The sequence below is a fragment of the Biomphalaria glabrata genome, chromosome 3, assembly GCF_947242115.1.
Source record: "Biomphalaria glabrata chromosome 3, xgBioGlab47.1, whole genome shotgun sequence".
Taxonomy (NCBI): domain Eukaryota; kingdom Metazoa; phylum Mollusca; class Gastropoda; family Planorbidae; genus Biomphalaria; species Biomphalaria glabrata.
This window is the reverse complement of record NC_074713.1, coordinates 25,568,003-25,581,969: the sequence shown is the minus strand read 5'-3', so window position 1 is coordinate 25,581,969 and position 13,967 is coordinate 25,568,003. Positions and strand designations below refer to the sequence as shown.

The 13,967-nt window shown below is 31.9% G+C and overlaps 1 protein-coding gene across 4 annotated transcripts; it reads left to right on the top strand.

Annotated features, from left to right (window-relative positions):
* Positions 1-388: 388 nt before the first annotated feature.
* On the top strand, positions 389-9,923 carry LOC106069569 (glucosamine 6-phosphate N-acetyltransferase-like). 4 transcript variants are annotated; one of them, XM_056024211.1, is made up of 7 exons: positions 389-511; positions 1,813-1,864; positions 2,205-2,358; positions 3,368-3,430; positions 3,875-4,005; positions 4,756-4,817; positions 6,005-9,923. In XM_056024211.1, exons 2-7 carry the CDS (start codon positions 1,832-1,834, stop codon positions 6,153-6,155), a joined length of 594 nt encoding a protein of 197 aa, XP_055880186.1. In that variant the 5' UTR covers positions 389-511; positions 1,813-1,831; the 3' UTR covers positions 6,156-9,923. The 4 variants fall into 4 exon arrangements, with proteins under 4 accessions (XP_055880186.1, XP_055880184.1, XP_055880187.1 ...); XM_056024209.1 differs by lacking the exon at positions 389-511 and adding an exon at positions 522-661; XM_056024212.1 differs by lacking the exon at positions 389-511 and adding an exon at positions 558-581.
* The last annotated feature ends 4,044 nt before the right edge of the window (positions 9,924-13,967 follow it).

The following is a 13,967-nucleotide window of genomic DNA, read 5'->3' as shown; positions in this document are numbered from 1 at the left end:
TCCATTCGAGGAGATAATAGTCCAGGCTCAGATGTTGGGGTTTAAGGGCAAAATGTTAAAGAAATTTATAGATGCCCAACAGAAAATTGACTTAGATAGACTGACAAGAGAAGCGGAGGAGAGAAGACATAAAAGAGATGGATAAAAAACGACTAGAAAGACAACATGAAATAGATAAGAAAGACATGACAGTTAACGACAATCCCCAACAGAGTAAACAGTTAGACAAAAACCTAAAATGCATGACAGGCAACGAGGACTTATTATTCTACTTAGAACTGTTTGAAATGACTGCTACTGCTAACGACATGTTTGTAAAATGTTTTACATGTTTCGGATGTTCCCTTTTTTTTTTTTTTTTTAAGTCTATATAGATCTAGATCTAGTCTTATATGATAAATCTACGTACGTCATAAATAAGGAAGAAAAAGAACAACTGCTTTTGTGTTGTGATTTTTTTTCCCCTTCAAGTTACCGCTGATTTGATTTTACTTCGTTCATTTGTATACACGTAAATATAAATATACCTAGCACTAGAATGCCTAGATCTAGCTTTAGCATCTTATAGAACAAATAAGACAGTACAATCTTTTCGTTATATCTTGAGACTACATGACGCAAAGTTTATTATTGGTTAAACAGGGACACGGATCTGCATTAGGCTAGCCTATCCCATATCATATTGATATTCTCAATTCATAGATCATCTAATTACTAATTTTTATTTAGACTCTGACTCGATAATACTACTAAATCTAGATCTAGATCTAGATGATCAAGGCTAGTAGACGTAACTAGATTAGTCTTAGATTATCATTATGATCTAAATCTAGATATCTATATAGACATTTAGTTTAGTAGTGAAGTAGATCTAGTCTATATTATTAATATATATATATATTATATAGATAGATCTACATCTAGACGTCTAGATCTGGATATTTTAAGTTTTAACTACACTCAGTTCACTCACGTAACACTGCTCAGGTGACTGCTCTGTCAACTCTGTGCTCAGTCTCAGTTATTGAGTATTGAGTTACTCGTTAGTAAAGTAAAAGTAATTAGAAAAATAAAAAATTAGATCATATTCTAAATCTAGTTCAGTTCGATTTAGATCAAACCACCTATATCTAGTTAGACTATCTTCTATTCTAGTATTTGAACTATTTCTAGATCTACTCTAGTAAACTCTAGTTACTCTAGAGTCTAGACTCTAATTATTCAACTTATTTAAATTAAATTTAAGTTATTAAATTAAATTTTTGAATCTAATCTAGATTAATCTATTCTATCTAGATAGAATAATCTAGATTTCTAAATTTAGATAGTCTACTAGATTAGATGATTAACATTGTCGACATTGATTAAATAGATTAAGATTCTAATTAGGTATCTATAGACTAGATCTAGTATTTAGTATTTAATAATATATTATAATTTAATATAATATAATAATATAGATCTATAGATATCTAGAATAATCTAGATTTTTAAATTTAGATAGTCTACTAGATTAGATGATTAACATTGATTATAATTAGATATACTATACTATAGACTAGTATAATTTAATATTTAATAATATTATATTATAATATATATATAATATAGATAGCACTGACTTCTAATTTAGTGACTAAGACTAACATATCTTCTAAGATATCTAGACTAATACTAAATTTTACTATCTTGATCTGGAATCTAGATTATTATAGATACTAAGATAGAGCTAGAATCTAGATAGATAGATAGATAGATCTGGATCAAATTATTTTGTTAGTAAAAGTGCACAAATTTGAATTTTTCTTGAAGTTAAGTAAAGTCAGTAAAGATGTCATGTATACAAGATACAGAGTGTAGAGAGGTAAATTGAATTTCATTCAAATTATTATCTAAATTTAAAATGTGTAATTCTAGTTTATATATTTTTTTAGTAGATATATATTTTTATACATAGATAGATATACACACACACACACACATAGAGTCTAATTTGATAGAGGCCTTTGAAGAGTAGGCTCTAATGTATGGTTCTTTATCATCATCTTTGTTTAAAATCACTATAAACACTGAATATATATTAAACAGACTTTAAACACTGAATATATATTAAACAGACTTTAAACACTGAATATTTATTAAACAGACTTTAAACAGACTTTAAACACTGAATATATATATTAAACAGCTGTTTTGTCTTTCAGAATGGGAACAAAGAAGATTATCTCTTCAGTCCTGAAGTCCTTACCAATCTTGACAGTAGTGACTTTAGAGGCGATTACAAAAATGGTATTTCACCCTTGAAGCCTGGACCAGACCTCTGTGCAAGACCTCTTAGTAGTGGGGATTATGATAAAGGTATATATATTATTTTTATTTACATATTACATCTATATGTGGCTGCCTGGTCATGTGGTATGCGCACTAGACAGTCGTTCAGACTTGTTGATGGTCCCGGATTCATACCCTGCCTGCTGCTATCCCATGTCATCCTGCGGGAGGTTTGAATAAGGAAGTAAATTATCTTCAACTCTGAAGGAACGTTTGAAACATGTTTACTGTTTATAAACATCTAATAGGTCTCTTTCAATTTTCATTTAAATTATATTTATTTGAATTAATTGTTATTTAGAGGCGACCTATTCTTGTGATGCCTGCTTAAAGAAACTAGAATAGACAGCTAATGAGATTTATCAATAAAATCAATCAGGACAGAAGACTAAAAAGAAATGTAGCAATAATACATTTGTATTGAACCACGCTGAAATACACCAAAGATAAAGGCGCATTTCTTATTCCATATTATATGCTTCTTCCCATTAGACCATTGAATGCATCTATATAGTTTGAATCAACAAGTAACATCAATGACTTAGCTGAGATTAAGTCCCTAATTAACATTCCTATCTTCTCTATTTGAGGAACATCTAATATATGAGATAGGAAGATACAATGCAAAGTTGAATGACATACTTTTTTGTTTCAATTTCTGTAATTTCAATATAACAATGGCCTTCAATCTTCAATCATGAAGAAACATCTTGTAAAAATGGAATGAAAGCCTGTCCATTAGCTATGGTCTGAACAATGTTGCCCATACTGCTTAAAATTATATATATATAAATGATCAGGGTTACAACAGCATCTCAATAAAAACCTTTCTAAAGTTGACATAATATTGTAGATGGACCACTTGCTTAAAGTATATTTGAACCTAAAGTTCTTGTAATCTTATCTAACTAAAATAATATTTTTGATGCTGTCATCACAATAGAAGCCACCTCAGTTATAAAGTTTTTTCTGATGTGGGGTTGTTCATGATGACTCAGAATTATACTTATCTTAATACAGAGATTCATCATTTCAGGTTATCTAGATTTACTCACTGAATTGACTATTGTGGGTGATATTTCAAGAGATACATTTCTTAGTAAGTAAACTGTTAGAAGTGTCCATTGAGTAGATTAAACATCTCTTGCAGACGCATACACCTTTCACACTCTTCTTACATTTATACAGGAAATAAAAATATATATATATACAATCTAATTAATTAATATATATATATATATATATATATATATATATATATATATAAATTACATTTTCTTTAATTCAATATTCCAATATAACACAGCAAATTCTGACTTATACTAATAAAGTAACAGAATGTAGACTATAACAAATGTATTGCATTATGAACACATATTTATGTTTTATGAAACATACTTACACTTTTATCATTACATATTTATAGTTTTCTTTCATACTTTTAAATATATATTTTTTTTTTATAATACTTTTTTTTTTCTGGACCATCTGGTCCCCTCATTATCTAAAATTTGAAGAAATATATTTTGTTTTGTTTTTACAGATCAGTTTTATAAAATGAAGGCATGTGGTGACAATTACTACATCATAGTTATAGAAGACCTGTCAAAAAATAAAATTATTGGTACAGCCACTCTGGTGATAGAAAAAAAGTTTATTCATCATGTTTCGTCTGTGAGTTGTTTTTTTACCTACTGGTTCTATTTTTTTTTTCATCAATATTTTTTCACACAAAATCAAACTTATTAGGATAGTACAATAGCAACCAATCTTATAGTATCAACTGTCTTCCTCTTCTTGGTTTATTACTTACATGCACCTTAAATACTATATGTCTTTATGTGCAAACTGAGGGTATCTGCTATGAATTCCAACTGGCACTAAGAGTGTTAATTCAGTGTTTAAATTATACTTAAATAGTCTTGAATACTTCTAAAACAAGAGCGAATTGAATACTATATAATTTTTAATTACATTTTTATATTGACTTTTGTCACCTTTTAAAATTAGCTAACAAAAAAACAACAACAAACAAAAACCCTAAAATATTTTAAAAAGATTATAATGGGAATAAAATATGGTTGTTAAATGTTTCTATGCTACTGTATGAAAGTTCTTATTTTGCCTTGTGCTAAATTTGGTGCGTGCTCATTTTTATCTGTATTACAAGACCTCTGCTTACTTATGTAGAACTTCACTAGATTCCACAGTAAGAGTTGAGCAGCATTGCGATGTAGTCTATGTCTTCTATGTGACAATGTTGTCATTATGAAGCCTTGGCAATAACTGTTTAGTTATTCTATAGTGTTAGACTGTTTCTGAACTAATTTTGTCATACTTTCTGTCTATTCATTGTCAGTTTTGCTTTGTTGTTACTAGATTTTTAGAAATCTAAACTTTTTTTAAAATCTAAACTATTTTTAGAGAGCTCGTGTTGAAGATGTTGTAGTCAGCAATGAGTACAGAGGTCTACAGTTAGGAAAAGTGTGAGTATTGAAAATAAATGGCAATTCAGTAACATTGTTTTTGTGTGCCGCACCCAAATCTAAGCCACACCTTTTTTTTTTCTTTTTTTTTCGGTTGAAGATCCGAAGAAAAAAAATTAAAACATGAGTATAAGTCACATATCTCCCATAGCTTGTCACAGCAAAGTGAAATGATTGCCAATGATAACTATGTTCTACCTTAATTGAAATAGCGGCCTGTTGTCAATTTAATTTCTGGTCTATTAAAGATTTTGTAAATATTATTTGTATATTTTTATAGTAATGTAATGTATTTGGTAAGAGTCAAGGTCATCCATATTAATTTGTCAAAGTTAATAAATGGATATTATGTCTTATACTTTTAACTTCCAGAACTTGTACAGTTTAATTGCGGATTACTATTTTTACCTTTGTTTAGCTATGTTGACACTTATACCACTCGTTTATAAAATAATTTAACAGTACTTTTTCTTACAAAGCTTATATCACTCACTCTGTCTTTCTGGTAAAAAGTTTGTACTTGTTATTTCTCCCACACCGAATTTCAGATCAAGCTGAAATTTGTGCACAATTATTTCTTGTACCTGACAATACAAGAATCAATAAAAAAAAAATTCAACAATTAGTTTATTGACTTTGGTAATTAAATATTTTGTTTGGTATCTTGAACATGGAAAAAAAATTGTACTTGACTAATGTTGGTACAAGTTTATACTTAGTGGGTCACTGCTTTAAAGTTTGAAGCTAACAATAGATAACTGCAAACCTATTTTTTATTAGGAATTCGATGGAAAAGTGGTTATTGCATTGGCTTGAGGAGCCCTCAAGTTCAAAATCTGGTTGTTCACCTTTTTTTTTTTTTTTTTTTTTTAAATAAATGCATTTAAAAAGCGATCACCCAGATACCAACTTCTTTCTCCCCCTACTTCTTTCCAACTTGTCCAGACAAGTGATAGGTTTATAGTGGATTGAAAAAGCTAAAAGCATGAAATTGTGCTAAAAAAAAATTGTTGTTAGTCTAGATCTATTACAAATTTGAATACATGGCTGATCCAAACTAATGGATACAACTACACTTTGTTCTTTTTAAAAAAGTTTTTAATGTTTTTCTTGTTTTTAAATTTAGTTTTTGGAACTCTTTCATTGAAGATTATAATCACTGATGAAACAAAATATTCTTATTTCAGTTTATTGGATATACTTGTCTGCCTGAGCAAGAAAATGGGCTCCTATAAAGTATCATTGGAGTGCAAGGACCATAACGTTAAGTTCTACGAGCAGTTTGGATTTGAAAAAGCTCCAGAGCAGAACTTCATGCACATCCGCTACTTTGATTGATGACAGTCGGTTTATTACAAAAAATGTTAAACTAACTTAGGCTCTGTATAGATTTTGTTCCCATTATTTATTTATAATCAGTAATGATATTGTAGACGTGATATGATTTGTATAGACACTCTCCTTTGGTCTTGTTCTTGTAATATGCCATGCAGAGTAAATGTGTGGCTGGCTTGCAGAAATATGTTAGCCTTACATCCTCTATTTATTGTATCAATATCTTCAGAGCTACTATGATTTATTCTGTTATGATGAAAAATTAAACATTTTTTTTTATGATATTATTTTTAACTGAATAATAATGCTTTTGTAAAATCTAATCCTTTAAAGAAACTTACATTTATTTTGTTTCAATCATTTCTGCTTACATTTTTTATATGAAAGTGTTTTTTTAATCTTGCATATTTTTTTAAAGTTAATCTTTTTTTTCTCTCTGTAATGTAATTGTTCTTGCTTGCAGTGATATATGAGGTTGTGTTTAGAACTCATTATGTTTCATGAATCTCATGGCTTCTCATAATTCTTGCTTATAATAATAATCATAACAAATCCTGAATTCTGATTGAACAATAACCCGCATTTTTCTTTTAAATCTCTTGTCCTAATAAAAAATTTATGGCAGTAATTTTAATTGCAAATGAACAACTCAGTTCTTTTTGGTATTCCTATTAGCAAACACACATAAGAATCTCATTGTAATGAATTTTAGGTATCCCATGCTAAAGCTCTAGTAGTTGATCTGTTTCATGGTAACTCTTGTCAAGATTTGTTTTGTTTGTATCCAATGAAACTTTACAATTTTTAGATGTATTTTTATTTGTATTTATTGTAGCATTTATGGCATTATAATTGTATTTAAGAACAACTTACTGAAACTGAGATCTTTATGTAACATGTGTCAAGAGATGCCAGTCACTTATGAGAGCATTGATTGTAGTATTATATTTGTAGTACACTATTATTGGTTTCCTAATGTCTCCTTGATAAATTTAACAAGGCCGTAAACATTTAGAATTTTTATCTGAAAGATAAGTGAAATGTTTTCATATGTCATTATGTCGAGTTTATAGTGTTCTTGTGTGTTGAGATACACTTGTTATTGATGTATACATTTATGTATTTGCACTGTGCCTTAACACTTGGACCATGTTTTGTAGTGTATTAATAATACTTATGTTTACTGACTAACATATCAAATATTATGATTTGTGTCCTTAAAATGAAGTGTTTTCTTGTATGCTATACAAGATAAAAAATTATACATGATCAATTCATTTTAGAATAGAAAGAAAGTTGTGCTCTTAAAACAGAAGAGTTACTTGGCCATGACATTGCTTAAGAATTCCAAGGTGCCATTGACTAGGGCATAAACAAAATAAGGAAAGTTTGTTTAAGTTGCATTGTATTTTATAGAAGTTGCATGCCATAATATTTCCAGATATTTCAACCTAATGTACAGGTCTTTTTCATTTTTTTCTTGCGTAGGAAGCTGTATCTCTTCTTCGTCTTTGCTCTAATTTTGTAGGTGTACGAGGGACACTGATTTTGACTGGTTCACACCTTTATGCTATTATTCTTAGTCCTATGCAATTCATATCAAGTTTACAAAGAATACTCCTTGATTGGTCATTCAAAAACATTTGTTTTGTTCTGTGTAGGAAGACAATGTAGCTGAAAAAAACTTGACATTCCATGATTTGCCAACTTTCATTAACAAAAAATTTTAGATATTATACAAGTAAGGAAATGTGAGGAAATATTGCTCAGGTATTTTTTTTTTATTCTTTATTTTTTGTAAATGGTTGGTGACCCATTTTAAAACAAACTTTTTTTTATGCACTAACAGTTTTTGTTTTTTTTTTAATTAGGTATACAGTAACATACAGTATTGTAACACTATATTACCAAGTTTCTATTGTTTTATTAGATAACATTGCATGCACCATGTTTGATAAAGTCTGGCACATATTGAAATATGAATGGTTATCACATAATTAAATATACTGCACCTGAAAATGAACTCAGTAAATTAGTAATTAAATCTAACTAATTTAGCCAAGTGGTAAGCTAGATAACTATTGATTAATATTGAAAACAGTGTAACATATCACTGTAGAACAAATTAAATTAATCTGAGTTTACCTCATCTATGCTGTTTCCTTTCAATCTAAAAGTAGATTGTTATCAATTTTTTTTTTTTCATTTTCAATTCTGACATGCGATGTCATAAAATCAACCTGTGATGACTGTGTGTATAAGAATCTAAAATATTTTGTTCTCCATTGTGCTGTCCAGTTCACATTAACATAAATACTGATAGTCTCTCATTCTGAAGCTTGTCAGTAGCTCATGTAACTAATGTTTGTACACCAGAGTGTCAGCTTTATGTACTTTGAAGGAAGACAGTGTTGATTGAATCAGGTTAGACTTGTCAGTTCTCACTTTACTTTGATTTTATGTTGTTGTTTTTTCTCTTCTTAAACATGAATATAAAATGTGTACAATTGTAAACACTTGACTAGTTACCAACTCTGCATATCTTGATCATTGGAATAATGGAAGTCTGCCATTACTTTAGCAGAAAGCTTATATGGGTTTAATGTTTTTAGTCAATGATAATGAAAAATGATAAGCAATCCACATTGATAGATATTCTTATACTGCATTGTACATTCAGTTTCCCAGTTTTCTCTATTTGTAAACGTTCTATCTCTTTCAAACTTTCTTATAGCACCAAGAGTTACATCCTTCTATTCAATCTATTGACATTAAGGGTGACAAGTGCCTTGTAATTGTCACAGGTAATGCACTCAAATCTTGGAAATACATTCCTTACCTGTAGATTGGTAACTTAGCTTTTATCATAACCTAAAATTCCCTTTCTTATTTAAATTGGATTGTTTTTATGTAGAGAAAAGAATAATATGCTCTCTGAGACTGTTCAGGGTTTGTAAGGTTACATGCCTTTAATAAATGTCATTATCTGTCTAAATCAAGGTTTATTATTTAAAACAGAAACCGACGATCTTGGCACTATGTGATGTTTAAAGAAAAGTCCGGTGATCAGGCTTAATTTCATTACAAGCCAAAATGATAACAAGTTGCCACATAGGACTTTTAAAAATATATTTTATGTATATGTTTCAGTGGACTGCGTTGACATGTTGATGGTAGGCTACTTAGACTCTAGTTGCAATTTAAAATTGATCTACTTTTAGACCTATTAAAAAATCTACTTTATTTACAAGATAAGGGTAAGTGTGATGTTTGTATGTCATGGTAATGCTACTGACATCATTTTGTTTCTGTTGCTAATCCAAATGTCCAGTTGAAACTGTTCATGTTTCTGTGGCACTGTGTCTCTGTCTGTAATTTAAGCACTTTTTGTGTTAACGATGTCTTATGTCGTGTCAGTGACGTCTAGATCTCTTTCTAGAAGTGACATGAAGAGAGTAACCATACCATGATATGCTTTCTTTCTTTTTTTCAAACTTTGAGTTGGCAGCTGCTTTAAACAGTATTTTAGTTAGTTTGTTATGTGTTCAATGCATTGTATGAGTTAGACCTTTGTATTGTTTGTTACTATACATCATTTAGATCTATATTCAACAACGATCTCTTCACCTTTTTTTCTCTCTCTCTTTGTTGATTGCATTCCTCTACACTGTATCCTCTCTGTGTTGGCAATTGTAGTGTTTTAGTGGGAGATGAACTGAAGACATTCTGGGTATAAACTGTGACGGTGAATTAAACGAAATGATTAACTCATATAGTGTTCTGTTTTATTATAACGTCTGTTTTCTTACAGATTTGTTTAGGCGCAGTATTTGTGGTAGTATCTGCATTACTAAACTATCTGAATCACAGTGTTTGCAAGCTCTCAATACAAAACAAAGGACAAGGCTGTAGATCTATACTCTCTAACACAAAAGGTTTTTTTTTTATACTGTGGCATGCCGTCTGCCTAGTTGTCAAAACTCTTCTTGTTACATCAACAAATAAAGTAATTAAAAAAAAAACTGTCACGTGATCATAATTTTGAGAAAGGAAAGAGACACTATTTGTATGTAGCGTTATATTAGATGTGTCGCAAGCAACATGATCCACGCCAATCTGATAGTCAAATAATAAGAATTAATTTAAAGCACAAAAACACGTGACAGCTATCAATATAAAAACCACAGATGTTAAATAAATAGTCTCGTCTAAATAGTACGGCGTATCACTATTTACTTTATTACATCATACGCTAAATATAACCTGAAGTCAACTCTGATCATTTCGTCTCATGTTAATTTGCAGCCCCGACTTTATTTAATCAATCAGCAACAGTTTACATAGCTGAGTCATATCCGTCAGTGTGCATCGAGACTTCGTATAGTCATAACAATATGAACGCGTTGGGGGTCTGTACTGCTGACATTTGTGAATTTTTCATTGCCGATACTTATCTCGGTTATTTCTGTGATGTCTTGGTGAATCTTATTGTAAGACTGAACTCTTGACATGCAGCTGGCAAAGCATTTACTAGACTTTGTTGTCCTTCTTGCCAATAGAATAGAATGTCTTATCGATGTCGAACAGCAGTTCCCAAATCTGGGTACGCCATCTTTGAGTTTTGACTTTAAGTGGAGCCAGGTTAACATTTATATATAAATCGCCCCATCCTAGTAATAGGTTCTGGCCCAGTTTTTGTCACGAGGCCTAGAAGATTAAGACTAAGACTGCTTTATTGATCCTTATGGACATTTGTTGTGATTACAAGAACTCTTTTCTCACATAAAGACAACACAACATATTCACATCAATAAAGCAGACAACTGACAAGAGTTCATTCTGCCTCTACACACAGGCAACTTGGTCCTTTTCATGTTTCTTGATCAAAGGCTGGTGTTTGACAAGATCAAAAACAAACATCAACCATTTCTCTACAGCAGTAGTCCTATACTGGTTTGAATAAGCGGCGGCTCGAGGTTTGACATTTGCTGCTAATGAAACTTAACATTTACATTTAAAGGGGCAAAAGTGGAGGAGGAGAAGGGAGCTAATCAGACATCTTTTTAAAAAAGGGACGTGACTACATTTTTTTCCCAGGGTTATCCCCCATTGACCAAATGTTATGTTCTAGCCAGCCATCGTATGAAACAGCTGGATTATTTTTCTGTCTGTCACGTTTCCATCTCTCAAACTAAAAACGGTATTGAAAATGATTCAATTATTGTCTGCATCAAGATAGCAATAGTCCCAGCGGCTACTTTTGGAATTGAGCACTTGATTTTGACATTAAGTAGGCATATTAAATATATTATGCAGAAAGACCTACACATTGTAACGACTCTCAATATCCAGGCTCTCTGCTCCTTAATGCCCTACACGACTCACTCAACTGACTGAAAGAACTTCACAACTATAAGGCTCCAAATAACGCAATTCTTTTATGTCTAATCAACAGCGAGTACCGAACAATCGGCAACAATTAACATTGACAGTATAAAAGTAGATAACTGTACTGCCAACTCGGTACTTCTGTAACGCAGTCACTACAGGTCCCTCCGTCTCCCCCCCCCCCTGTTCTCGTACTGGATTCAACTTTTCCTGACCGACTTCACACTGTACCGGACTAGCTCTTGAATCTTGGATCATCGTGAATCGTGAAGTCACTAGACCCTGACACCTTCATTCTTAAAATAAGATCCCTTATAGCCTTCTCTAAAGCGATAGAACAATATAAACCATTTTGAATGCATGATAAAATAGTTTCCTATGATTTTTTTTTCTCGAACACAAAGTGTACCCTCTCATCTAAGTATACGCCATGTTGAACACGCTAACAAAGAGTATCAGACTTCATTTGTCCGTACATCCATCAATTGATTAGAAAACATAGAAACTAATTACTTTTTGGTGTTTTTTTTCTGAAGGAGGATTCTGGGATTGCATTTGTTTGATATTGTTACGTCATACCTAATAGTGTTTACTTTAATGCTCTCTGTTGAAACACAACGATGTGACGAAGGTCAGTTTCTAGATCTAGACACATAGAGACCTTTAAGCTTTGGTGTCAAGTGGTGTAGTCTTAACACTATATACCTATTTTGTAAACTAATAACTCGCCTAGATGATAGATTTCAAGCTTTCTGTTTGTTAAGGATATACGTAAGGTTTTCGTTGTATTCATATGAAAACTACACGTGGAGACCAGTGTTGTTGTTTGTTCTATTCCCAAGCTTCCAATGGCTTATGTCCACTCACTCTAACTCTCTGTCTGGTCAAAATCTTGGACACGTCATTTCTTCCACTTCCCATTTTCGGATCAAGTTGAAACTTGACACATTTATTTATTGTTGATGACCTAAAAAAATAAATTAGTTAATTCAATTAGTCGTCATTGATTTTGTTTTCAATAGAAAATGTACTAAGCTAAGGGGAGATAAGCCTTACAATAATGAGAAACAAACCTGTTTGTTGAATGGATAAACACCCGCTGACTGTTGTTACATGTAAAATTTTAAACCTCCAATTGAAATACAAAAAGATTTGTTCTCGAGTATTCTCTTATCGTATGAGTTTCCATTAAAAGCAATGACTACATCGTCCATGTAGCAAGTCACACAAGACGAGCTACAGTACTATCAATAAAACGTGAGCTTCATCCAGAGTCGTGACCTAGCTGCACCAATAATAGGTAGGGCCTTAGCTTTTGCATTTAAAACACATTATCACTTGTGTAAATAAACTAGAAACAAAATTTAGGCGTGGTAGCAAAAAGAGCAAAAAATCGACAGCACGGCTGGGGGTCTTGGGGTAGAACTCTAGTGAGACTGGACGCTTTGGTTGAGTTTATAGAAAAGTCTAGAAGTGTCAAGGTTTCATTACGCCTGTCTAGAAGTGTCAAAGTTTCATTACGCCTGTCTAGAAGTGTCAAAGTTTCATTAAGCCTGTCTAGAAGTGTCAATGTTTCATTACGCCTGTTTGCAAGAATTAAGTGAGTTAGCGAGACAAAGGACAGAAACAGGTGACCACAGGGAAAAAACAACAACAATTGCCCAGTGAAACAGCTGGTCACAGAAATAGTTTACCACAGAAACAACTTACTTCCAAATGAGACACTAAATGTAAGCAAATTATGAGAAATAGAAACTGCTGTGGATCAACTATTGGTGAAGTCCAATTCAACAAAAGAAAGAGAACGATCCAAAGTTATGATTTCCTCTACACAGCTGAAGTAACAAGATCCATTTGTTCTTTTTTTCTATTGCCGTGTGACAGGACTCTGGATTGTAGATAGTATAGGCACCAGATGTAGAAACACGGGAGATAATGCTGCAGAGTTTGGAGAGTACAAATGCCCAACCTGTGACCAGAGTTGTTTTTCTTTAGTCACACGAGAAGTTGCATATGAAAAAGAGCGTTTCCCAAGACTTAAAATGCCACAAACATCACGACAAGCTTTCAAATTGTTCAAATGTTAAGGGCTGGATATTTACGTGTCTACAGCAGCAAGGCCACGTTTTTTTTTTAAAGTGTTGAGACAAAAGCGTTTGAGATCCTTCGATATTTTCACTAAGTTCAGTAATAAGAGACTTCACTGACCTCTGGCTTAAAACTTTAACGCAGTCAACGTTGACTGTTGAGTTCACTACTATGAGCCACTTGTTACATTAAAAGAGCCAGCATCAAAACAAAGTCTGCCACCAATTGAGGAACATTTACATTTCTGAGATAAATGTCACGTGTAATCGTGGCCATGACCTCCTCGGCTTCATAATGCACTGTGGGTGTTTGTTTCGATTGGCCCCATATGCCCGCTGG